Below are 23,814 nucleotides of genomic sequence, written 5' to 3' on the forward strand. Positions count from 1 at the left end.
GTTGGTGAGCTTGAAGGATGCGTTGGGCCATTTAGGGGCTCGCGGATTTGAAGCTGTTGGATGAAGTGGATATGGCATGGGGATTGGATAGGCTCCAGGTGGATGAGTGCAGGTAGCTGTAAGAGGCGGGCGTAAATGATACAAACAGAACCTCGGAGCATTAGAAACAAATGACTGGATACCTGGAGTTGATGTTAGTGTTTATATCATATCATCATCGATATTCTTTATGTATGTTATAAATCGATATTTCTATCGACTCTTCTACCCTACGTTCTTCGATGTATGTATGGTGCATGAAACAAATATGCTTTCATATTTATTTGTCATCCAGCTGATCGGGCCAACACTAAACTTAATATGGTATACGCGATGTTGACGAGAACTGGTCCCCATCGCGACAGACTCGACCAATTGTCAATGGGTTAAGAGGTGGCTGGTACAAGGGACGGTATCACTACCGAGCTGGGCCAGTCCTGTTCCCTCGAAAAAATCGGCGATTCCCCCGAGCAGCGAGAAGCTGTGAAGTTGGACTGAGCATCTGTTCCCGGAGAATAGTATATATATATATATAATACACGGAGCCAAATGGCCAAGAAAGGATGCGATTGGAATAGCGGCCAGGTCTATACGGATCGCATCGTTCCCTCCTTCGTTTACCAGTCAGACACTTCCGGACCATGCTGGAGTCATGAATCGCCCTACCTACCGCCTGGGTGGGAAGAAGGCAGTCCCTGCGGCGCCAATTCGTTGAAGCACATGGCTATGAGAGAAACCCTTTTGGACCAGCGGCTACTTACGACGCTTCATTTTGAGAACTTTCCTTGGGAACTTGCTAGATACTTGTGGGATTGTTTAGGGCGGTGGTGAGCAAAGCAAGTCCTTCTTCACCCTTTGAGGAACCTTCCGGTTTTTAATCTTGCAGGGCTCCCTTTTTGACCTAAGCCTCTTTATTTTTTTTTTTTTTTTTTTCTAGCGAAAGGAGAACCTTGCATCTCTGGAAAATATTCGCAACGGTGTATCCCTTGGAGTTTAGGGAAATAGCGCCGTTTTATTCGTTGAAAGCGTCCACTAAAAAGATGCCTCTCCGCGACTATTCCCGGCTGATTCATTCCCCGTCTCTGAGATGGGGCACGGTTTTCACCATCTCAACCCACCATGCAGACCTCCACGACCTCGTTGAGGTATCTAAAATTACCAACTTGGTGGCTCTGGATATCACTACCCCTTCTCTGGCCCAATCCACAGCCAATCAGGATGACGACGCCCCGATAACCCACTTAACCGATCGCGTCGTGAGGAGCTGGAGCGAATTAGCCCTCGCCGGTGAAGCTTTCAAAAATCTACGGGTATTGATGCTGCACGTGCAAGCCGACATTTCCCTGCGCGTTTTCTCATACCTGGATCAGTTCCCTTCGCTCGAGGCTCTGATTATCGTAGGCTGCCAGCAGCTTACCGACGACAGCGCAAAGAATGTTGGTCGGCAGCATGGATGGAGCACTCGTAGAGTCAATGCCACCAACAGAACCATATACGAGTGCTACAAGGCGCATGTTACATCTGCCAACTCTGCGGACTACTCGGAAGGATCAGAGATACGCTCACTGCCATTGCTCGAGTTTTCCTTAGGAGCCCCCGATGTGAGAGAGTATGCGAAGAAGCAGCACCAATCGGTTTGGTTTCATCGGCAGATCCAAAAGTCCAATTTGGAGCTGGCGAATAGTAGAAAAAGAACACCCGACCCCGACATCAACGGGCCGGCGAGGAACGACGTGAAGAGATTGCGAGGCAAGCCTGTCCCAAAGGGCCAGAAAGGCATCAACATGGCCGGTTTGCTAGCGGAATTCCAAAGGTTTTATAGATATCCCTCCCCTCCTGCTAAACTCCCTTAGTAAAGTCATATTTCCCCAAGACTAATGACACGGTCAGAGGAGGCTGATTGGCGGAGGTTCCCGTGCACGACCCAATGAACCACTTAATAATAAGGACCACCAGCGAGATCAGATGGATGCGGGGTGGATTGGCTACTTATCCCCTCGTCTGGGGGCGAGGCAACAATTAGCGTATTTTTTAGCGTGTACATTAGTGTATTAAATACACGAAAACTACTGGATTATATGAGAGATCGGCTGTGTTTTAGTGTAATTTATGTAATCTATTTGATCTAGCTCTAATTAATATCATGAGAATGGAACTCCTTCCAACACCCTCTTTTCAAGCAGAGAGGAATATTATTACATGCTTCACAACCATATCTTGTCCTTGGAGCTCTTCCTTTATTCTTCCCTGCTACCTTTCTTTTGTACTGACATCAGGCACAAGTTTGAGTATATGGCAAGGAGATCTGATGGTGATTTAGATCTGAATTTGATTGAGTAGTGGGTAGAGGATTTGAGTATTGAAAGAGTTGAAGATAGAGCTGTTGACGGAACTGCACATGAGATAGAGTAGCAGTGCCAGAGCCAGTAGCAGCCAGTCGATGAAGGATATAAGCATTGACAATAGCATAGTCAATAATCCAGTACAGAATTGCCAACCAGGTCTGATTAGTGGGCATATGAGTCTCATAGAAAGCTCTATACTGATTTGCTAAGTCAATCCCATTTATATTATGATTGTAATCATCAATAATGGTAGGAATCTTCACAGCTTTTTGCCAGTTATCTCCAAATATTCTTCAGATTTGAGAGTCATTAGTAGAGCTCAATTCTAAGTGCTTCTGACGCATTCAACAAAGCTGTCTGACAGATGAATTGTAGACAGTAGTAATACTATGTTATTGTCTTTCCATTCAAGACAGAAAACCTCATTTTGAAGTATTATACACAGAATATTGAAGGAAATATAAGAGGATAATCCAGAGTTCTTGCAGGAGAGGAGACAGATTGACAGAATGGATGATTCCACAAGCTCCAATTCCTTGCTTTCAAAGATAATAGAATAGAGCAACAGATGTGAAGTAGTTATCTATATAAATTGAGTAATCAGCAACCTCTTACTGTGAATCCACCACAGGGGCGAGATCCATGCCTTTTCGGAAGCTCTGCTGCTCGGAGCTCTGCAAGAATACAGGCAGCCGTTCAATCAATTCCATCACAAGAGATTCAGTCTTGGTTAATTCTGAAGTTCGGAACATCGTACTTATGCAGAGATTATTATGAGACATGGAAAAGATTCAAAGATATCTCTGTTCTTCTAGTTTAAAGACCTTATATCTCTGTCTGATTGGTTTCTGAGGCATCTTAACTGTGTATTTGGACTGTTCAAAGAACCGAATCATCATCTCATCAATGGAGAGATTTAAACCTGGGTTGTAGTATTTCTGACATGCTGTATGGAAGTTGGAGTATAAAGACTCTAGCTTCTGTATGAAGGAGGAGTAGAAGGATTCCAGTCTGTGAGGATTGGATATATGAATATATCTCTTGATCTGCTCAAATTGATACTGTGTCATATGAAATCTTGATGAATGAAGTGGCCCCTGTACATCATTCCTGTTCCAATAGTTCCCAATTGCTGGAGACTTATGTACTCCCATATAGATAATCTGCCCAAGAAATACCTTGATTTCTGCAGGAGTAGTTGGCTGCCAATCCCGTGGATTGATGGCTGAATTCCTTGATATCTGAATCTCTGCGTAGGCATTGGTGGAACTGGCAATATTCTGAATATCTGCCTCTGAGATATAGAGAAAGAATAGGGTGTATGGATTCTGTGGATCAATATCATTGGACAGATTGACAGCTGGGGGGCGATAAAGAGATTCCATAGGTTTGAATCTAATACTCTTCAGAGGTGGAATGTCTGCTAAAAGTGCACTGACAGATCGCTTTCGCTTTACACCTGTTTTTGTACTGTCTAATAAATAAATCAGTCAATCTGATTAAAAGAAGCATTGAAGAATTGGAAATCACCTGTAGAGGTCATATTTCTATCCCAGGGTGGGCAGGGTGGGCAGGGGGTGATCGCATCCACGGTGGATATGAATATGGATCAAGAAGAGAAGGTTCCAAGGTTGCAGAACACGTAGAGCAGAAAACACAAGATAGTGAAGCAGTATCAACAAATCAGATTACATAGATTTTAGTATGAGAAAGCTAACAGCTTAGTAGTTATTACACTAATGGTATTGCGCTAATTGTTGCCTCGCCCCCAGACGAGGAGGTACTAGTGTTTTTGTCATGCAGTCTCGGTCTCAAATCTCACGTATGGTCTGTTTGGCAGAATTACTATGGAGCTACTGCGTAGGATTCAAGGAATCGCCCGATCCCCAGCATACACATACAGTCGTATATTAGTACACCCCTTCGCCTTCTTCCTTTGGCCGATTCACGATGCCTGAGGCACTTTGAAACTTAGTTTTTTTTGCTCTGTTGGCGCCACAAAGGAATTGTTGATTCCACCGCGCTTGGAAGTCTGCCAACGCATCCCGCAAGACAGACTCGACGGGGTCCCCACTCGCTTTTTAAGTTCGTGATAGGGCAGTTAGGGCTTTGTTCGGCAATTCCCATTTCTCGACCCACGAAGCTTGGGAAGTTGTCTGCCAAAACTCGACCTTCCACGGCCTTCACATGTAAATATCTGTATACTACTAAAATATGTGAATGGCGCACGTCCAACCAGACTACCCAAGCCCAACTCAAAAGCTATGTATGGGAAGCAATCATAGAGATTCGTTCAAAATTGAGCTTTGCTGAAGCGTGGGCAAGAGCCCTGGGACCCAGGCCCGCTAAGCCGGATCGGGCAAGCCGGCCAAAGTGTGATATCAGCGCCCAGCAGCATCGCCCAATTCCCGTCTGTCCTCTCCTTCGATGCTCCATGTTTGGGCGCGTTGCTCTCCTTTTGTCTTTCTGAATATAGAGGCGCCCCCAGCCGTGACCTCCATGCATTTTCTGCTGGGATTCCTGTCTGCCCAGACTGCTCTCTGCTCTCTGCTCTCTGCTCTCTGCTCTCTGCTCTCTGCTCTCTGCTCTCGTGGTCCCTCACCTAGCTAGCCGCCTTGAAAGTTTCATACACCCACACCTACATTTCTATACCGTTTTACAGAGTGCGACATGGCAGACCGCGGCAGCCGATCATCCGCGGAGGCTTCCAGGGACTCTCGTTCTAGCACAGATTCTCGCTCCCCAACTTCTAGCAATACGCCTTTCCGTCTGGCCTCGATAAGCCCGCTACAACCGCGCCAAGGCTTCGGTGATTCGTTACGTGCTTCCCCATCCTCCCCCAGAGCTCGCCGACAACCATCACTGTCCCAATCTGCAGTGCAAAGCCTCATCGATAATCCGCCTTCCGGAAATGCGGCAGATCCGGCCTTTGCGGGCCGTGACTGGACCCAGATATCGGTTGGCGAGCTGGTCACCCCGAGTGATCTTCACTTTGTAGAAATGGATACGGGAATCGAGGAGGCCACGAATGTATAGTTTTTTTCATTTCATCTCCTACCAGATTAGCCGAAAAGTAAAAAAAAAAAAAAAAAAAAAAAAAAAAAAAAAAAAAAAAAATCTACCATGTTTCCAGTACCCGCTGATAATCTGTCCCCGGCTCTTTTTTGCTCTCCTCTGTTATCCGCAGATTCTGATCGACTCCGGTTCCCCTGTTATTTTAATCCGCGAAAAGCCCAAAGATAAAACTGCCATTGGTACATTCGATTATGCGGATCTCAATGCATATCTCCTGCTTGTGGTAGGATTGGTGCAACCAAGCGAGGAGCATGTTGCGTCCATGCGAGAGCTGGCGAGAAAAGCGAAAGAAGGGAAGGAAATCCCGCTGAGAGACGTGAAAAACCTGGGCCTGAACGTACCCATCACGAGCCTTACTCCCGGCGCCAGTCTGATGAGAGCGGTCGAGACATTTGGTGGTGGAGTTCATCGGGTTATCGTTGCGAAAGAAGATACAAACGAGGTTGTGGGTATCTTCAGCCAATGGCGGCTTGTGAAGTTTCTGTGGGAAAACGGGCAGAGCTTTCCTGTCATCGATCAGCTGTATCCGCGGTCTTTGGCAGATCTGAGGATAGGTTCGCAACAGGTAATATCGATCAAGTATGTGCCGGTGATGTGCCGTTAACCCTCGCTCTGAAAACCTGCAAACAATTTGCTCTCAAATAAATATCCTAACAGTTTCTATAGCGGATACAAGCCATTATCCGAAGCCTTGGAATTGATGAACAGTGAAGGGATTTCCTCAATCGCAGTCGTCGACAACCAACTCAATGTCGTTGGAAACATATCTGTTGTTGATGTGAAGGTGTGTTTCTGTAGTTATACAAAGCTATTACTTTTTAAGTTATGCTTGCACTAACCCCGAAATCAGCTACTCACCAAATCAACATCCCTTCCTCTCCTAAATAACACTTGCATACATTTCATCTCTGTTATTCTATCAACCCGCGGCATGCATGAGGGTAAAGACTCGTATCCGGTTTTCCACGTTCACCCTCAATCGACGTTAGCCCATACAGTGGCAAAGATAGTCGCTACAAGATCCCACAGGTATGGCAGGCGGGCAGTATCGGGCAATTGTGTCGTTTTTAGCTAACAAATTTAGGATGTGGGTAACCGACCCTCAATCGCCGGCATCGTCAGGACCTTCCACTCCTTCCCACTCTGCCATTCACATCCCTCTGAACAGCCCATCCGTCATACCTCTGTCGCCCCAATCGTCTCCTGCAGCTCCATCTACTTGGAGCCTCCCCCCTCCCACTACGTCGCACCATGCGCAACCCTACCATTCGACGCTGATATCCCCCGCTGGCCCACCACAGTCGATGTCCACATCTATTCCAGCCGCCTCGCTACCCGGTGCGAGGCTGTCTGGCCACCTCGTTGGCGTGGTAAGCCTAACTGACATTCTCAACCTGTATGCCCGTGCCAGCGGGCTAAGCCCCGCAGACCCGAGCATATACCGTAGTCAGCGAAGGCGAAGCAGTAGCTCGAGCCTAGGCATACGGAAAAGTGGAGATATCGGGCGGGACATCGGTAGGGATGTCTGGAACCGTGGAAGCGCTTAGGGATTTTCAAAACTCAGAAATCATAGCTAGCCTAGATCCCCCGCCCACTTCAGCCCCCTGTGACTTTTTTCCTCTTTTTGCTTCTCTGCTCATCAATGCATTTTCTTTCTTTCCTTTTTTTTTTTTTTTTTTTTTTTTTTTTGTTCTTTGTTTGCATTGTGGGTTGTCGAAAGGGATTTGGAGAGCAGATATTTATTGGCGCTCTCACATGTTTAAGCGAGAGTTTGTTGCGCAAAAGACCCTTGTCACCCGGCCGTTCTCGAGGTCAGCCTCCAGCTTCTTAGCTACAATAAATCAACTGTGAACTAGTTCATTGTTGAAATGGCTGAGATGACTCGCATGAGTGTTCATTCAAAAATCACTATAATTACATACCTGTCTCTACTCACTTGCAGGTTTAAAATCTTACATAATACCTGCACCAGTGAGTGAGTGAGTTACTTAAAAAGCAAGTTCAAATCAAAGGATGCATACGGAGTCAACATCTCGCCTCCACAAGTCCACCCATCAAGCTCAAGTTAAGCGGGAGGTGGGTCGACAAGAAGCAGCCACAACAACTGAGAGGTGCGTGCCTAGCGCACAGGCAGGTCCTTCACCCGCCCGAGCAATCAAAGCTCCCTCACTAACTACCGAGTATAGTTTAGTTTATAATAGAAGCTCCCAACGCCCTGGGGACTTGCCAAAACTCATTGGAGCTTGCACTCAAAAAGAATTTCCAACTACTATATGATGGGATGGGAGGATAAGTTAGGCGGTTTGAACCAGCGTTCAAACTTTTTGGTGCGGGTCTGTTGGACTACTTTTGTCGTTGCTTGCCGAAATTCTTCGTCAGTCGTTTTGGCTGGCAGTTCATAACCGTTCCTTGTTTCGGCGGATGAATGGAAAAGAAAAAGAAAAGGAAAGGAAAAGGAAAAAGGAAAAAAAGGAAAAAAAAAAAAAAAGGAAAAAAAAAAAGAAAAGAAAAGAAAAGAAAACAGAACGAAAAACCAACAACACCCTTTTGCTTTCTTTAGAAAAAAGCAAAAGGAAAACAAACCCGCACGCCAAATGGTTACTTATTACCTTCTTCTGTAGTTCAACCCATACCGCTGGACCTTCTCGGCTTTATCATCTAAGCACCGGAAACCACATCTCATCATTCCCTGGAGCGTGGAAGCCCAGGCCCGCAGTAGCCGGGCTCTTCCAATCCAATCAGCGCCAAAATGGCGGCCCCAACACCCCCCGCCACCTCCGAATCCATGATTCTCGCTGGGGGTCGGTAAGAACTGGCGGCTGTGGGTGGTGCGCAGGCGCTGTAGGGCGAAACAACTTTAATTTTAGAGTTCTCCAGCAAGGGGGGCGCCGTGAACCTATCTATTCCTTGCTCGTCGTTCGTCGTCCGTTCGTCTGCTGGTAACTACTGTATTTTATGCAGGTGATTGTCGACTAGTTTTGTTTTTTGATCGTCCCGGGGACCATCTGCAGTGCATATATAACTAGTGAGGCACTTACTTCTCGGTATGGGAAAAAAAAAAAAAAAAAAAAAAAAAGGCGCGGGAGGCGAGCTGGGGCTTGGGTTCAACAAAAAATGAACGAGACCAATGAAGAGAAGGATTCACCTCCGGGTAACCATTGCATTTGCTTTCTCCTCTCCATAGGACCCAGGCAAAAGGAAAAAAGAAAAAAACATCCATTGCATGAATGCTTCGTGTATCGCCATTGCCAGAGAACGTTGCTAGATATTTGGAAGCTTCTCTCGGGCCAGGCAACGAACGGCTCATCGAATCAAATCGACTCTGCAGGACAACATCGCCGAACAATGAATGGACGTCCATTTTGGCCCCCATACGGCCGAGAAAGGCGAATGAGAGAGAAGAACAGATTCTTCGTCCTCGCTTCTACCCTTTTTGATTGTGGAAGCGGAATTTCAAGGGAGTAAGTAGACAGTGGCGTGGGAAGTCAAGCGGGGAGAGGAATTTTATATACTCTTTTCCTGCTTTGTTTTTTTTTTTTCTTAGCATCTGCCCCGCCGGTAAACTTTATTTATATATATTTGTGTATATATATATTTTGGTTATTCAATTCCGAGCATGCTTTCCGGTTACCGTGTTCCAAAAATGGAATGGAGATCCAAAGAAAAGAAAAAGAAAAAAAGAATCAAGAGAAGGAAGGTAGTTATGAAATAGTAAAAAAAAAAAAAATCCACATTAAAAACTATTTGTTCCCTACATACATGCATCCACACATAGCCTATATAGCCTCAAACATTTCCTGTTTTCCGTCTTTCCCTTTAAATCATTCCCTTCCTTCTCTTGAATCTGCTTCAAATGACCCGCTTCTTAATGGAAGCTAGAAGCGGTGGGGGGAGGAGACAAATGAGTCTCGACTTTCCCTCTTTCCGCATCGGTTTTTTTCCGCCTTCGCCACACAAATAACCATAGATAGATTGCAGGCTGATGCGATTGCGCAGTTGGAGTATCATGACAGATATACATATAGCAAATACAGCAAATATGCATGTCGCTCATAAAAGGTATCAGGCGTTGTTCCGGATATGTGGCGAGCATTAAAACAGTAAAAATGAGATAGGCTAAAGAGCGTCCAGCACATATAGCAGAAAGGCTCAAAACTAAAGTATGGGTTAAAGAAAAAAGGCCAAATAAATGATGAATTAGAAGAAAATAAAAGAATTAAGCATCGCGTGGTGCAAGGACATACTTAGCGAGTCTTGGATTAAGAGGTAGGAAGAAGGAAAGAGAAACAAAAATTTTGATGGGCTCTCTCTGCCTTTATTATCACCATCCCTCTCAACATGGGAGCTATAGATTATTCTCAAGAACTGACTTATAGACAAACAGGCTCTCCGCATAGGGAGTATACGCGCTTCTTGAGGTATCAACTTTGCTCTGAATTCCCAGATAGCTAAAGGGGAAATCCCAACATACAAAACAAGTCAAAAAGTAAAAACTAAAAATCAAAGGCGGGAAGGGAACTCAAGTTTCCCTAGCTCTCTTTGATGAAACTAAATCGGAAGCCCCAGCTGAGTGAAAATTTGTTAGTTAATAGAACAATTGCGAAGAATGCACCAGGCAATATGAAAATTAACGCAAAGGAGAGGTAATGAGTGATTATATATAGCTGTTTTCCCTTCCCATTGCCAGATCCAGGGAACAGAAGACACAGGAAATATCAAGGGAGTATTAATGAGCGTATCTATAGAAATAGGCATGCGGAGGAGAAGGATATGAAAAAAGCTGGTGCTCCTGCCCTTTGTTGTTCGCGAGTGATCAATTAGAAGGTGGATACACCAAATGGGTCGGAATATTCGTATTTGAGAAAGGCGTTCTCGTCAGAACACTCGTGGGAGGCAGTGTTGAGTTCGAGTCCATTGACGTCTGGGAGCGCATCTTGGAAAAAAGATGATGTTTCTGAACCAACTATTTCTTCCGGGAAAAGGTCGTTGTTGTTCATGATTGAATTCTGAACGTATTCACTCAGGCCCATTGGAAGGGCATTCTGGTCGGAAAATCCCTGCTTGACAACCGGCGAAGGAAGAGAAGGGTCAGCAACACTGGAACCCGAGGTTGTCATTGAACCTGCCGAAGAGCCTCTGGAAACTGGGGATGTTCCATGACATGGAGTTTGGATCATAGGGACCTTGGTGTTTACTGGAATTGGTGTGCACTGGATGAGAGGGTCGAGAGTTTGGCTTTCTATCTCCTGGAAACTACCTGAAGGCAATTTATGATTGCTTGGGTTTTCAATGTTAGAGCCGGAAGGAGAATTTTTAGCGGTGGCGGAATTCAGTGCGGAAGTGTTGGCACCCCAGTTATATTCAGTGCCAGTGCGGGGATAACTGCCGGTAATGCCCATCCCTTCAGCCGGAGAAGTGACAGCAGAAGAATGAGTATAAGGCATACAGTCAAAAGAATTCATGCGTATAACCTGACTCGCCCTAGATTGGGTGTTTAGACGTCGAGGGCGCGGTTGCTGGATATGTTGATAGGATTGCCGCCGACTATTTGGGGCTGGTTTAAGGGCCGAGGTTCTTTGCTGGTTAGTTGGAGACCCTTGCTGCACGGGTTGATATAGTTGTTGGATATTGGAATGCGGTCTTGTAGAATCGTTCCCTTGCTGTCGGGTTTGTTCCAAGTGCTGCTGCCACTGCTGCTGCTGCTGCTGCTGCTGCGAGGAGTGCATCATGGGATAGCTGGGGACAGACTTTTGCGGGTGAGATTCCGGTCGCATGGGCGACGATCCAGCATGATTTAGGTGTGTAACAGCAATGGCGGGATCCGAAGCCACTCTTCGGTTAAGCCTGTTATTTTGACCGTTGAAATTGGCGATTCCTTGACCATCATAGCTGGGAGCGTTGGGTGAAATAGGTAGAGAACTGGGTCGTCCATGTGGTGCTGGGGGGCTGAACGGATTATTGAACATGCCCTCCACGCCTGGTAAGCCATTGAATCGGTACATTGCGGGATCATATACGCCCTGAGGTGATATTGGCCCTGTGTGGTACGGATTGGGTATGCTACCGTTCAGCTGTGAGAAAGATGAATTTGCATGAGGTTTTGCAAAATTGGCCAACATGTATGGGTGTAAGTGCACATCCAATGACTGGGACCTGAGCTGAAGACTATCGATGTGACACCGACGTTTTCTGCCGTGCTCATCATCTAATTCGTCGTACATCTCTTCCTTCTCGACAGCTTCCATGGTGATACGCAACCCCTTCCCAGTTCGTTCTTTGTGAACTTCTGAAGCGCGCAGCGCGGACTCAAATCGAGCTTCCATGGTCCTGTCTCCTCTCCTGGAGGCTGCGATAAATGCCCTTATCCAACAGTTAGGTTTACTCGGGAACAAGCATGACCAAAGAGTGAAAAGACTAACCTTTCTCGATTTTCCAACCGCCGTTTAACATCCTCTTTCTCTCTTGCTTCTCTCTCTGATTCTGTCTCATGTTTATCCTCCACCTCCTTGGTGTCCCTGCTCTCTTTAACGCGAGTGGAAGTTGGAGAGGCCATGGTTATAAAGAGTCACCGAGGAGCAAGGAAATTATGATCTCTGGGGAAGGGACAGGAAAAAGACACCCGGGGGTTTGAGTGACTATTGATATGGCAGCCGTCCGAATCTGAACAGGAGAAGAACAAGAGAAGGTTTCGTGTAATAATAGAGGGAAAGACAGCGTTTCCTGGAATATATAGATGAACAAGGCGGCAGGGAGTAAACCGTAATGCAGTAACCGAGCGGCCTAGTTTCTTTGGTCTTTTCTGACATACGGGGGAGCTCGAAGAAAAAGCAATAATTTCCTCCGATGTGGATTCGGGAGATCTCCTTGGTTATTGCATGGGGGATGAAAAGCAACAAGTTATGACGGAGATGAGGAGACAAAAGTAATGAGGAGCAGCAGTGGGGAGTGCGAAGTTGCAGGTACGCCAAGGAAAGCAATACTGGTGGTTTAGGGAAGGGTCCGGGAAGGAGGTCGGGACCGAAAAGGATTTCGCTAGTCCAAGTCCCACCTTAGACTTTCCGTCGTAACCACGGTTCGCAGGATATCTCCTACCTAGACTCTGATGGGCCGTGAGCCGTGTGGGCCCTGTAGTAGCCCGTGCTCTGCACACACGGCCAGCCAGAGCCGGGGCCCCTCAATCCACCTCCACTGCTCACCAACAATAACGATTATTGTTATTATTGAAATTAATGCGGAAAATTTTGAGGTGCCCAGCACAGACCACACGCAGAATGCATGCATGGAGTAGGAATGACCGGCAAGCTAGCCAGAGGCTTATGCAGGGGTCCAAAGCGTGAGCGTATACGGCTGGCGTTCCATTTACCCGCAGCAAAAAGTCGTCTACTCTTCGATGGCGGGCACTCCATTTTTCCTTCTCAGAAAGAAAAGAAAAGATGAAAAAAGGAGACCATGGAAGTGCAGAATCTGTAACTGGGTGGCACTAGCAACATGCTTGGGATCCCCGTAGTCGAGCGTTACAGGAAAGATGGCTCTGATAGTGTGGAATATTTGCAAACTAAGGTCGAATGGAAGGCAGCAGCCGTATACCACTTTACAATTTGGCCCTGAAAACCGGCCACGGACAGGGGAACCCTTTCCAGCACAGAGTTTCTCTAAGGCCGAAAGGCCTCCAACGAAGAAGGGCGGGATGTAGATCCAATGGGGTAGGAATCATAGACATTACAAAATGGCAAGCGTTAACCTTGAAATGAGTACAGCCAGCCTAGAACTGGAAAATAGTTGCGTAGGTACCTACCTGAGACTTGGAATCCGTCCCAAGTGTATACACACCCACACGCTCGCTTCCACGAACCCAGGTCTGGATAGGAGGCAGGGCATCAGACAACACCAGACAGCACCAGATGGCGCAAGACGGCACTAGGGGCTCTGTAAGGGCAGACATCAAGGCGCATCCAATGCCCGGATTATGGTTTGCAGGTTCCAAGTTGGCAGAACTAGTTGTGGCCTCAAGTACAGCGGCTTGGTTGAGGTCAAAAGTTTCCTGATTGAGCACTGTTTGGTCTGGAGAAAGTTGGTCAGCAACCGCACTAGGTTATTTTGGACAAGAACCACCAGGCCCCGTCACTTTTAGTGGCTGATCATCCAGCGTGGCCAATCGGAGATCCGCAAATCGCTAAATGCTCTATTATATAATCATGCCTGGGCTTGCCAGCTGTCCTGCTTTTTTTAAAAGTAACATGGGGCTCTCGTTTGCAAGTTGGACCCACAAACCATTCATCTAAAATACACCCATATATATATATCACGGGTTAAAAGATGGTAAGTCTGAAAACCCTCGACAGAAAGACAATAATAGCTCTAAGGAAGAGTTCTGCGATCTTAGTTGTTTAGGCCTCGCTGAGGCGTTTCTGGCCGAGATTTCAGTGGCGTTGCTGCTCTTCTTGGCTGAGCCGCCATCTTTCTAAGTCACGTGTTCAATATTCAACCTTGGAACCTTACAAGGTTGCCCATGTAGAATGCCACCAAGACACCAATATGGGTGATTTCTTTTTCTTTTTCTTTTCTTTTCTTTTTTTTTTTAATAAGAAGCACGTTCCATAATATAGATGGAGGTATGGTGGTAAATAAATTGTTTTACACGGCACAGTTTAAGACAATAAATTACGATGGATAAACCGATTGATGGTTAATACTTGGTGAATCGTATTGCCTGATCCCCGGCACTCAGTACCAGTACTAGTAACTACAAGTATACATCACGCTCGACTCACAGAAATACAACTACACACACATATTCTCTATGAGTAGAAATATGCCATTTGTTTATTTATTTTATTTCTATATTTATTTCTGGCCAGGTTGGTTGTTGGTTATTTTGGTACAACATGTTTCATCATGGGGAGGCAGCTGTAATTTTCTGTATCAAGTGTAAATAGCTGGTGCAGAGATTAAATGCGACTTCGTTCCCCCCGCCGTTGGCGGGATTTTAACTTCTCGGTTTCGACATGCCTTGGTTAACCTTGATCTTCAGTGGCTAAAATAAACCCGGCGCTGCTGATTTTTACGGTTGCGCACTGGAAAGCGGTTTTTTTTCGGGCCAAAAAATTTTGCCTCGTGCTTTTTAACAGGTAGTTTCAAGGAGGACCTTCTGACTTATGGCTTAGAGGTGCTACGGTGTCGGCGGCGATACCCTGACTCTTAACTAAACCGCTTAACTAACTAACAGTTGACCACACGCATTTTATCATGTAAGGGCTGCGATATCTGGCTCTGGTGCAGAAGACTTGGCTGTGATGGCAAGAACAATCATTTTGAAGGGACGAGGCTCCAGCCTCCAGTCCTGTCCGCAAAGCTATCTCCGTTTGGCCACTCCACACCTTCAACCCGGTTCCGTGATGGTCGCAAACCATATGGAAGAAGAAAATATGAGTCCACTTTATCCCCCACCTTCCGGAACCAACACTCCCTCCCCGCCTTCGAAATCTTCAAAGATGTTCCTCGCAGGGATAGAGTCAATCATGAATCAATGACAGGTATCTATCCCCTGTCAATCTTGTCAGCACTAAAAGACAATCCTCTTGGGGAATCCAGGTTATATGCGAACAGAACAGCTTCCTAGGCAGGTACGGAGTAGTCTATATTATCGTATTCGACACTGCAGACGACACTCACCGGCTTAACAGGTTGGAGGCAGCCAAACATGAGCCCCCAAATATTGTACAGTACATGTAATGTCCATGTACCAAAAAACGAAGTTTTCCACAGGATCTGCTGTGCTGCCAAACCGAGGTAGGGATGCGCAGGCCAGATGCCTCGTTCGCCATACTTTGAGCGTTCTCGTGCATATTTTGCCACTTCATATGGATACTACATGTACGCTCAACGGCCTAGCATTCCCGCCTATAACACACTCGCTGTTTGATCTTTGCACGAGGGAGAGGCTTCTCACGCTTCGGGATTTGAAAGTTAATGTCAGAATATATAAAGATAAAAACGGGCTGAAATTGGCTAGCTACTATGTACAGTATGTAAGTTTGGATGCCTTTCGCTAGCCATGAGGGTTATCCCATTTGAGTTCCCCTTCCAACCGCCAACTGTTTGGACGAATCAAAAGTCCCGAAAAATATTGTTCCTGCTTTTAGGGCGGTTGTGAGTGTTGTTGGTTGCGGACTTTGCACTTCTCCATCTTTAATTATATATGCACGTTGAGGTCACCTGGCGAAGAGAGAGACGGCACAAGCAATCCCATAATAATATGTGCGTCCGAACTATTGCTAGAGATCCTCCGCATGCAACCTGCAAATGCACCGATCTCACTGTTGCATGGCAATAGTCACCAATCCTCATGCACAGACGATGCCATGACTACATGGCAGCTCCAGGCGGATTTAGAAATATGCACACTTAGGCAGGTACCGATGCGCAATGCCTGCACATGTACTGTACATGTACATGTACGTCCATACCGTACAAGGGACATCGGTACGGCACAAGAAGAAAGGATGTGATCAAAAGCTGCGGTGTCATTCCATCGCCCTCATGCAAATCCGTTCGGCCAAGCTAAAGGCAACATGACACCATCATGCTGCACTCCACACCGTTTAGGGCAGGTCTCGTATGCAGGAGCCATGGGATGATTTACCCAATTGCATATTGGATGCAATGTATTATCCCCCATAATACGACGAACTAGTTGTGTTTGTGGAGGGATGGGCGGTGGATTGTCAGGTGTTAAGAGCCAGAGATGCCTGTCTTTGAGAGCCACGTCAGGAGAGGAGGAGGAGGGGTGTGTGATGCTAAAGGAATTCGAAATAGCGGGGGAATATGGTAACTTCGCAGCCGTAGCAACCAGCTCGCTCAGGTGAAGTTCTTTTCCTGGACCAACCTTTTAATTTTTTTCTGGGCCTCAATTTACCTATTAAAACACGAATATGAACCATTGATTTCTTATGTTTGCTGGCCACCTTGTGTCCTATTTTCAATTCGTAGGCAACAAATATTAATTCCCACGGATTCCCGAGAGCCGCTCCCGAAGTGATGGCCCGCCAGGGGTTCGGCAAAAAGGTGGATCGACTAGGTGATCACCAGGATCTGTTTTGAACTACACAGCGCGCGGGCTGCCTTGCAATCTTTGATGACGATATAGTTCGGACATGCGACCTTTGTGTGATAAAAAGGCCTTGGTCACTTATACAATCTAGGGTCTTACAGAAGTTGACAAGGGAGGGGCGGGCAGAAGAAGTACACAAATTAAAGTAAAATAAAGCAAGGAAAATGCACAGGAGCCGCGGAGGTGAAAACTATCTTGGTCCAAATTTATCAAGCTAAAATAACACGAAGAGGTACAAAACCAGTGCCATTTTGAAGGGAACCTGGAATTATAGGACGGAAAAACTGCGCTAGATTCGCACGTTTGGCTAGCTATTTCTTGACCGGGTTTTGGATTTTCTGCGTCATTTTTTTTATCTGTTTATTGTTTCGCTTCCCCCCCCTCCGTTTCCGTTGTTTGCCATTACTTCAATTAGCCAGTTTCCAGGAGAGAAGAAAGTGGTGTATTGCAATATCATGCTATGCCTAAGGGAGGTACACGCCCCTGTTCTTCTTTTTCCTCCGTTCCAAGTTTATACGAAAGCTTATACCGTAATTTAACTGAGTCCCCGGCCCCGAATGGGATCCCGTTCAATTGCATTTCAAGACGAACTCCGTTCTGCTGCAGTGGGGCTATGTGACGTCCAGACTGCGGCGTCAGTTGCAAGCTATATGCCTGTTTTAGTAGTTAGCGGCATTAGTATATTGGTCTATGTAGGTCGCGGATAAGAGGGGAGGGGTAGAAGATGATTATAGGACGGGAGGAGAAGGAAAGGGAAGGGGAGGACGGGAGGGAGGGAGGGAGTGAAGGAACGAAGCGGGACCACCTATTACCTTCTCAATTGCAACTTGGAAGTGGAGGTCGGATATTGGTTGGCTGGTATTATTCGAAAATGAGACTAACACATGTATCTTTTGATCCCCTGCGTTCCTAGCGGAAGTAAAGTCAACGCCTATCGATGATTTCAGGACTTGTACCTTGCCGGTACTAGGCAGATTATTCTCCGGAAGGGCCGAGGCGAAGGTCCATTCATCATCCCCTGTAGTAGTTGTGGGTGCTGCTGCCGGCTGTGTAGCTGTCTGAGACATTCCCTGGCCTAGGTCAAGAAATGATGGTGAGGAGCTGGATCCCAAAGAGCTTTGAAGGTGGTTGAAGGGTGACGAAGTCTGGGAACGTGCCGAAACCAGAGATGGGAATGGGTCCCCCAGTGGAGGCGTTGCTGCCTTTTGTTGTTGCTGTTGTATTGAGGCTGGCATAGCTGTCGGGGGTTGGGTTTCCAACACTGAGACAGCAGATGTGGAAAGGGCGGGGTCATCAAACAGGTTTCTGGACAGTGATGATGTAGACGATAATCCCAATAAAGTCGATGGACCTTTTAATTGTTAACTTGGTTCGTTGATATCCAAGGCTTACTTACTTGAACTAAAGCCACCTCCGAGAGATATGCCACCGCCTTGCGGCTGTGAATTTTCTTGGAATGAAAGGCCAAGGAGATCTCCTTCCGATGACAGTACCTGGCTTTGCGATGTACTGACAGCCGTGCTGCCATTGGAGCCAGGTGCAGTATCATCACCGAAATCGATTAAGGATAATTCATTATCGGAATTCTTCTTCACGCCTGTGCTCGTCCCCAGTGTTCCTTTCGGAATTTTGGCTGCTCCTTCTAGGTCGCCCGACTTCACTAACTTATAACGCTGGATAGTTCGGTGTATACTATCATTGATTTCTAAGAGTTTGGCAACAGCTTCTGAGTCATCCGACTCCTCCTCGCACATCTTTTGGATTTTCGGATGTGCGCTTTGGAGGGCATTGGCGAGTTCCTGATGGTTTTTCATTAAAAAAAATCCTAGTTTTTTGATTTGAGGTATAACCTACCTCAAAAACGTCCCCTTCCTTTACTTTATCACCGGGCTTGTAGCTTTGAAGCATTTCCTCTAAAATTTTTGCTTTTTGTTGGACTTTGGCGACCTCTTCAGCAGCCTTTGCTCTATAGTCCGTTTTATGCCGTAAGTCGTACCCCGCCATTACTTTCATCAACCTGTTCGCCTCCTGTAGGTCTTCAGGACCCCCTCTTCGAATGAGTTCCTGGAGTTTAGCGGATTGGGCAGCCCGCTCTTCTTCTTCCATCTCCTCAGCAGATTGGAGATTCTAGCCAATGGTCAATATGATCCTAATGTGGTGGGAATATATAAAAGCCGACATACATCGCTGGGATTTAAAACTGCTGCATCCTCCCGACGAATTTCCGGGAACATATAACCCTTGTAAAGAAGCAGGCGATGCATATCCCTGATAAATCCCAAGTCCTCCTTGTATCGTGACGTCTGGCATATTGTCTGCCGCCATTCCTCGATCGACTCTAGAATTCGATGCTGTACTCTGGATGGTCGGATCGGAGGGCGTTCGGGAAATCTCCGTACCAGCTCATTAAGGAATTCTTTCGTACTGATTTGGAGATGGAAGGGATATCCGCAGTTTTTCACACATATATCAAGAAGCTAACATCATAACCACGATCAGTATCCCGCTTCTTCGGACTGCAAGCTTCAACATACCGCTAGGGCGAGTAGCGCCACATTGGGATTCCGCGAATTAATGAGATGTACTATGTTGATAGCAGCTTCCCGAGGCCTTATCAATCGTCAGTGCCAATGAAATAGAGGGCGAGAGGTTCCGGTTCAAGCGAAGGAACTCACGCGTTGCCCTTCTTAGAGTTTATGAGATCAGCTATTTCGAGATTCAAAGCAAGGTTGGGTTCGTAATTCTGGGGGTCGCATGCATTGTCTACGACCAAAGAATATTAAATTAGAACAAGCGAAAAAATGTAATACTTGGAATGAGAAGTAGTGGAGCAGAGAGAACCTACAGATGTATCTTTGTAGGGTTGATTGCGCGGGTTCAGCGAAGACACCAAATCGATCCCTCGCTGCCATGCGTGCAGATGTCGCCTCCAGATTGACGGATAGGTCAGGGAATCAGAACCTTCAAGAAGGACCTTCGAAAGCGTAGAGTGAAAATCTCTTGCCTCCACCACGGAATAAGAGGATGTGCCAGTCGATGTGTCGTGGTATTAATGATGATTAGGATGAAGTGTACCAGGTAAACTAGGCTTGGTTGGCCTTGAATACTATGGAAGACGTTACTATTTTCCTCTTTAATCCAAGCGGGGCCAGAGGCTCAGACCCCATATCTCTCTCTACACCTACTGTAGGTACCAACGTCTTTGACTCAGCACCACATCTTCCCATCGCCAACGCCAACACAGCGAACTCTGGATATTAGAAATGGAAGTTAAAGTGACCCGGGCTGTCAATTACTAGTAGCCATGCCAACGTACTCTCTACTTTGTTTTGTCCTACCGTCACGAAATTCCGAAATTCTATTTCTGTGTTGAGCGCAACGGCCTAAATTTACCATAGCTAAGGGGCATGTTACACTTGACAATTTTCATTAGATGCCTACACCGGTCGGTAACTCATCCTACTATCGTTCGTTGCAATCTCACGCCTTCTATTCTCACGAAGAACCTTCCCGGTATAACGTATGACAATACCAGCGATGCCACTTCTCGCTCCTTGGCTTATTATCCCATCTAGCAGAAATACATATTCTAGTATTTTTATGGTAGAACAGGAGCTTCGCCTCATGGACCTTGATCAAGTCTCTCCGTTTGGTTTGTGGCTGTCATCAGTAATACACTCGAGCTCGTGGGAATATAAATATTACTCTTGCACATTTCAACGGACAATCCCATCACAGCCTGCTTGTCTAGGCCGTCCAGGGATGGGCTACGACAACAATTTGGCAACAGGGAAAGCGATGGAAAGCCAGTAACTTTTTCTCGTAGTGGCTTCCCGCGTCGGTAGCGATACGGACAAGTTCCAGGAGAAAATGCTGGAGCCTCGCAGGTATGCCCTAATCAACGACTAACTACGGGGTAGACAGAACTCGATATGATGCGCGTATGTTACTATATGTACAGTACAGTAATTTACAACATCAAAATCGTTAACAACGCGGTTAATTGCTTCACATCTTCATATAAGAATTCAATCCGGCTGTGATAATACAGCATGCCCGCTTCCTCCATGCCACACTGTGAGATTTGTAGCCTCAGGTGAAGCTGACACATTCGGCATTCATTGCCCTAATTTCCGTCTCTCGATGCATCCAATTGGGCCGTAATAGGGTAGATGACTTTGAGCATCCACCATATCCGCTTGCTTCCCAAACCACAGAGAATAGTTGTAGCAATGATACTTGTTGCGGAGGGGGGTTTCACATGAGCATTAACTTCCGCGACCAAATGGAGAGCATGCCTGAGAAGCTGAAGAAGGATTCAAATATGACGCCAGATCGCTTGAAAGAATGTAGGAATGTTCCCTACAGCAGAAACCGGCTGTCTCTGATGCGCTGGTATTTGATTTGTTTAAGCTGTGGACCCTGGCCAATTCACGCCTGGCTAATTATTCGGGGCCTTTTACTAGACAAAATATTTGTGGGAAAGATTCAAGATATCATTTGATTGCCTTTGTCAATGCTGCTTCAAGCAAGACAACCTTTCTTACAGCGTTTACTCGCGGGTTTACTTTAAAAATACTATGACGTATTGAAGCGTCGGAATTAGGTTATTCCCTCTGGTTCTAGTCCAGGTTCGAGGAACTCTAGTACCATGCGACAACCAACTATAATCATCAAAGGGATTTTCCATTTCTTTTCTTTTCGGGTTTTTTCTCTGCTTTTATTGACGAAATCATACATCATATCACCCTTGCGGCGGTGAGAGGAATGGTTCGACACAAAAAAGATAACTTTGGTAAACGAGGAAAAGGCAACTACCCATCACAACCCCGCCAACAAAGATTCGCACGGAGCTTCCCTGCCGATGACGATGGGGACGCGTCCAACATATTCCCTTTTAAAGCTGCATGTTGGGATCTAGGCCATTGTGACCCCAAGCGATGTTCTGGAAAAAAACTGATGCAGCATGGTGCCATGCGTGAGCTCCAGATTGGACAGAAATTTGCCGGGGTTGTGATTTCGTGAGTTCTCCATAAGGCCTATCTATATCTTTTCACTACGTTTTCAGCCTTCTTGCTTCCTCTAACCTTTACTAGACCGAATGCGAAGCGCACGATCTCCCCAGCCGATAACGAGTTGCTAGAGCAATATGGAGCTGCGGTGGTAGAGTGTTCGTGGGTGAGGACTCAGGAAGTCCCCTGGTCGAAAATTGGTGGAAAGTGTGAGAGGTTATGTGAGTACCTGTTTTCCTGTTTCCTTCCCGTTCAATGAATGAAGTGCCTTTCTGGATGGTTTGGGAAAAGGGAACTGGGTCAAAGAAACCACAACTTTCTTACAAGTTCCATTAGTACCTTACCTCGTCGCCGCCAACTCAGTGAACTACGGACGCCCCTGGCGACTAAACTGCGCGGAGGCACTAGCAGCCGCCTTCTATATCTGTGGACATGAGGATTGGGCTTCTGAAGTTCTAAAGAAGTTTCCGTATGGCAGGGCGTTTTTGGAAATCAATTCACAACTTTTGAAACGATATGCTGCTTGTAAGACAGAGGCGGATGTGAAGAATACGCAGGAGCATTGGCTTGAGAAGATCGAGAGGGAGTATTCTGAGAGTCGGGTGGAGAAGGGCGCTGATGATATGTGGACGGTTGGGAATACGAATAGGCGGGATATATCTGATTCAGAGGATGAGGACGCAGAAGATGAAGAAGGCGAAGTTTCTCGAGGAGAGGAGGAGGATTCAGGGAGAGACCCATATGCGCTCTCTGATGAATCAGACGATGAGGAGATGGCGGAGTTGCGGCGGAGGGTTCTGAATTCGAGGCCATTTACGAATGTTACAGAACTTGAGGCAACATCCAAGTCGCAGTTCGAAAAAATCAAGAGGCCAGAAACGTCAAGGAGTGGCGTCGCGGGGACGGTTTTCGGATCCCAACAAACGAACATTCTTGCTGATGACAACAATGGCGAAGATAGTGAAGATAATGGTGAAGACGAGGCGTTCGATAAGATCATCAATGCCACCATCACTACGGACCGGACAGGAATTGCGAAGCCGCGGAGATAGCACGGCTAACAACAAAGCAATATGACACTTTGCTCCATCACACCTTTATTTTTGGTCCTCAGCCACATTAACTAGCTCTGCTCTAGTCCATGAAAAAATTATGATTTGAATACTAGCAACAAAAAATAATTACAACGGACATGGTTTATCGTCCTTGCATTCACATATTTAGGTTTTCTCCCCCTATTCGCGTTCTATGATGATCGCACATCTGTGTAGACTCGTTACATTAGGTGCTTGTTTGCAGTTCTAAATAGCGTATTATATGATTCGTATCTACAGAATAATGCTTCATATATACGGAGAATGAATCCTAGATGCCAATCCTTGCAGGATCGGAGGTACGATGATCCGTCCCACCGCTGGAAGCCGAGCTGAGTAAGCTCCATGCCCACCACCTCGAGGGCGACCTTCTGCAACCACTTTTGCTCCAAGCACACCTGGGTATCTTGCTGCCTCCGTTCTCCAATCTACGAAGCCGTTCCAAAGTGTGCGTTGCTTCGTCCAGTTCTTGGGTACCTTAGCCCCTTTCTTGACCCTTGTCTCCCGGCTCTTTATTGTTCCAGATAGGACGACAAACACCTGTCTGTTGGCACAGGAGGGGTTGCTCTTCGGTAAAGTCAACCCATATTATTGCTTCAAGTAGTCGCCTCACGCTGCCTATCTCGGCGCATTTCCCGATGTGAGGGCCGGTTACAATACCCTATTTTATATACTTAGCAAGAAGCTTTGGCCTAAACACTCAAACTACTGTATACTTTTTAGTTGAACTTTTGCTGCTGTTACAAGCTGCGTTCACTGATGGAAATTCATGATGAACAATAGCCTCGTGACCTACAAGGGCGGTTTAGGGGACCATGCCCGCTGTTCTGGAGGACCCAGCTGGGCCTCTGATCTTTCGCACCTCTGGACAGCTGCCGTACCCTGATCCAGCTAATCCCCAGCTGCCACCCAACATATATCCCCGCCAGGTGACCCTTCGAGACCGTGTCACAGTCGCGACCCTTGTTCCGTTCGCTTCCCCCGCAGATGTGCCGGCGTCATTGCTGGGGTACCTATGCGATCAGCTCAATAAAGAGATTGACATGGGAGACACTATCCATGATGATCCCTCTCCTCGAGTCTTTGGTCCTATGTTCTCAAACTTTGGTGCTGTATGCTGCTTGGCGACTTCAACAGTA

General features: G+C 46.5%; 8 protein-coding genes across 8 annotated transcripts; 4 read left to right on the forward strand and 4 right to left on the reverse strand.

Moving 5' to 3' along the window:
• Positions 1-1,079: 1,079 nt before the first annotated feature.
• On the forward strand, positions 1,080-1,939 carry HCAG_05516 (predicted protein; the record flags this gene model as incomplete). Its single annotated transcript, XM_001539999.1, has 2 exons — positions 1,080-1,830; positions 1,893-1,939. 2 exons carry the CDS (start codon positions 1,080-1,082, stop codon positions 1,937-1,939), a joined length of 798 nt encoding a protein of 265 aa, XP_001540049.1.
• Positions 1,940-2,963: 1,024 nt separating this feature from the next.
• Positions 2,964-3,136, reverse strand: HCAG_05517 (predicted protein; the record flags this gene model as incomplete). Its single annotated transcript, XM_001540000.1, has 2 exons — positions 2,964-2,967; positions 3,000-3,136. The coding sequence occupies 2 exons, from the start codon at positions 3,134-3,136 to the stop codon at positions 2,964-2,966; spliced, it is 141 nt and encodes a 46-aa protein (XP_001540050.1).
• A 1,747-nt stretch (positions 3,137-4,883) lies between these two features.
• Positions 4,884-7,006, forward strand: HCAG_05518 (predicted protein; the record flags this gene model as incomplete). The annotated part of the gene is made up of 6 exons (XM_001540001.1): positions 4,884-4,977; positions 5,047-5,414; positions 5,518-6,038; positions 6,117-6,243; positions 6,310-6,488; positions 6,544-7,006. The coding sequence occupies 6 exons, from the start codon at positions 4,884-4,886 to the stop codon at positions 7,004-7,006; spliced, it is 1,752 nt and encodes a 583-aa protein (XP_001540051.1).
• Positions 7,007-10,276: 3,270 nt separating this feature from the next.
• On the reverse strand, positions 10,277-12,012 carry HCAG_05519 (predicted protein; the record flags this gene model as incomplete). The annotated part of the gene is made up of 2 exons (XM_001540002.1): positions 10,277-11,819; positions 11,879-12,012. 2 exons carry the CDS (start codon positions 12,010-12,012, stop codon positions 10,277-10,279), a joined length of 1,677 nt encoding a protein of 558 aa, XP_001540052.1.
• A 1,348-nt stretch (positions 12,013-13,360) lies between these two features.
• Positions 13,361-13,924, forward strand: HCAG_05520 (predicted protein; the record flags this gene model as incomplete). The annotated part of the gene is made up of 2 exons (XM_001540003.1): positions 13,361-13,387; positions 13,802-13,924. The coding sequence occupies 2 exons, from the start codon at positions 13,361-13,363 to the stop codon at positions 13,922-13,924; spliced, it is 150 nt and encodes a 49-aa protein (XP_001540053.1).
• Positions 13,925-17,022: 3,098 nt separating this feature from the next.
• HCAG_05521 (conserved hypothetical protein) lies at positions 17,023-19,481 on the reverse strand (the record flags this gene model as incomplete). Its single annotated transcript, XM_001540004.1, has 8 exons — positions 17,023-17,223; positions 17,382-17,920; positions 17,966-18,368; positions 18,424-18,696; positions 18,753-19,046; positions 19,104-19,179; positions 19,245-19,332; positions 19,415-19,481. 8 exons carry the CDS (start codon positions 19,479-19,481, stop codon positions 17,023-17,025), a joined length of 1,941 nt encoding a protein of 646 aa, XP_001540054.1.
• Positions 19,482-21,336: 1,855 nt separating this feature from the next.
• Positions 21,337-22,633, forward strand: HCAG_05522 (conserved hypothetical protein; the record flags this gene model as incomplete). The annotated part of the gene is made up of 3 exons (XM_001540005.1): positions 21,337-21,590; positions 21,666-21,802; positions 21,918-22,633. 3 exons carry the CDS (start codon positions 21,337-21,339, stop codon positions 22,631-22,633), a joined length of 1,107 nt encoding a protein of 368 aa, XP_001540055.1.
• Positions 22,634-22,924: 291 nt separating this feature from the next.
• On the reverse strand, positions 22,925-23,591 carry HCAG_05523 (predicted protein; the record flags this gene model as incomplete). Its single annotated transcript, XM_001540006.1, has 3 exons — positions 22,925-23,215; positions 23,289-23,336; positions 23,538-23,591. The coding sequence occupies 3 exons, from the start codon at positions 23,589-23,591 to the stop codon at positions 22,925-22,927; spliced, it is 393 nt and encodes a 130-aa protein (XP_001540056.1).
• Between the last annotated feature and the right edge of the window lie 223 nt (positions 23,592-23,814).

This window comes from Histoplasma capsulatum, genomic scaffold, assembly GCF_000149585.1.
Source record: "Histoplasma capsulatum NAm1 scaffold_5 genomic scaffold, whole genome shotgun sequence".
NCBI classification, from domain to species: Eukaryota; Fungi; Ascomycota; class Eurotiomycetes; order Onygenales; family Ajellomycetaceae; genus Histoplasma; species Histoplasma mississippiense.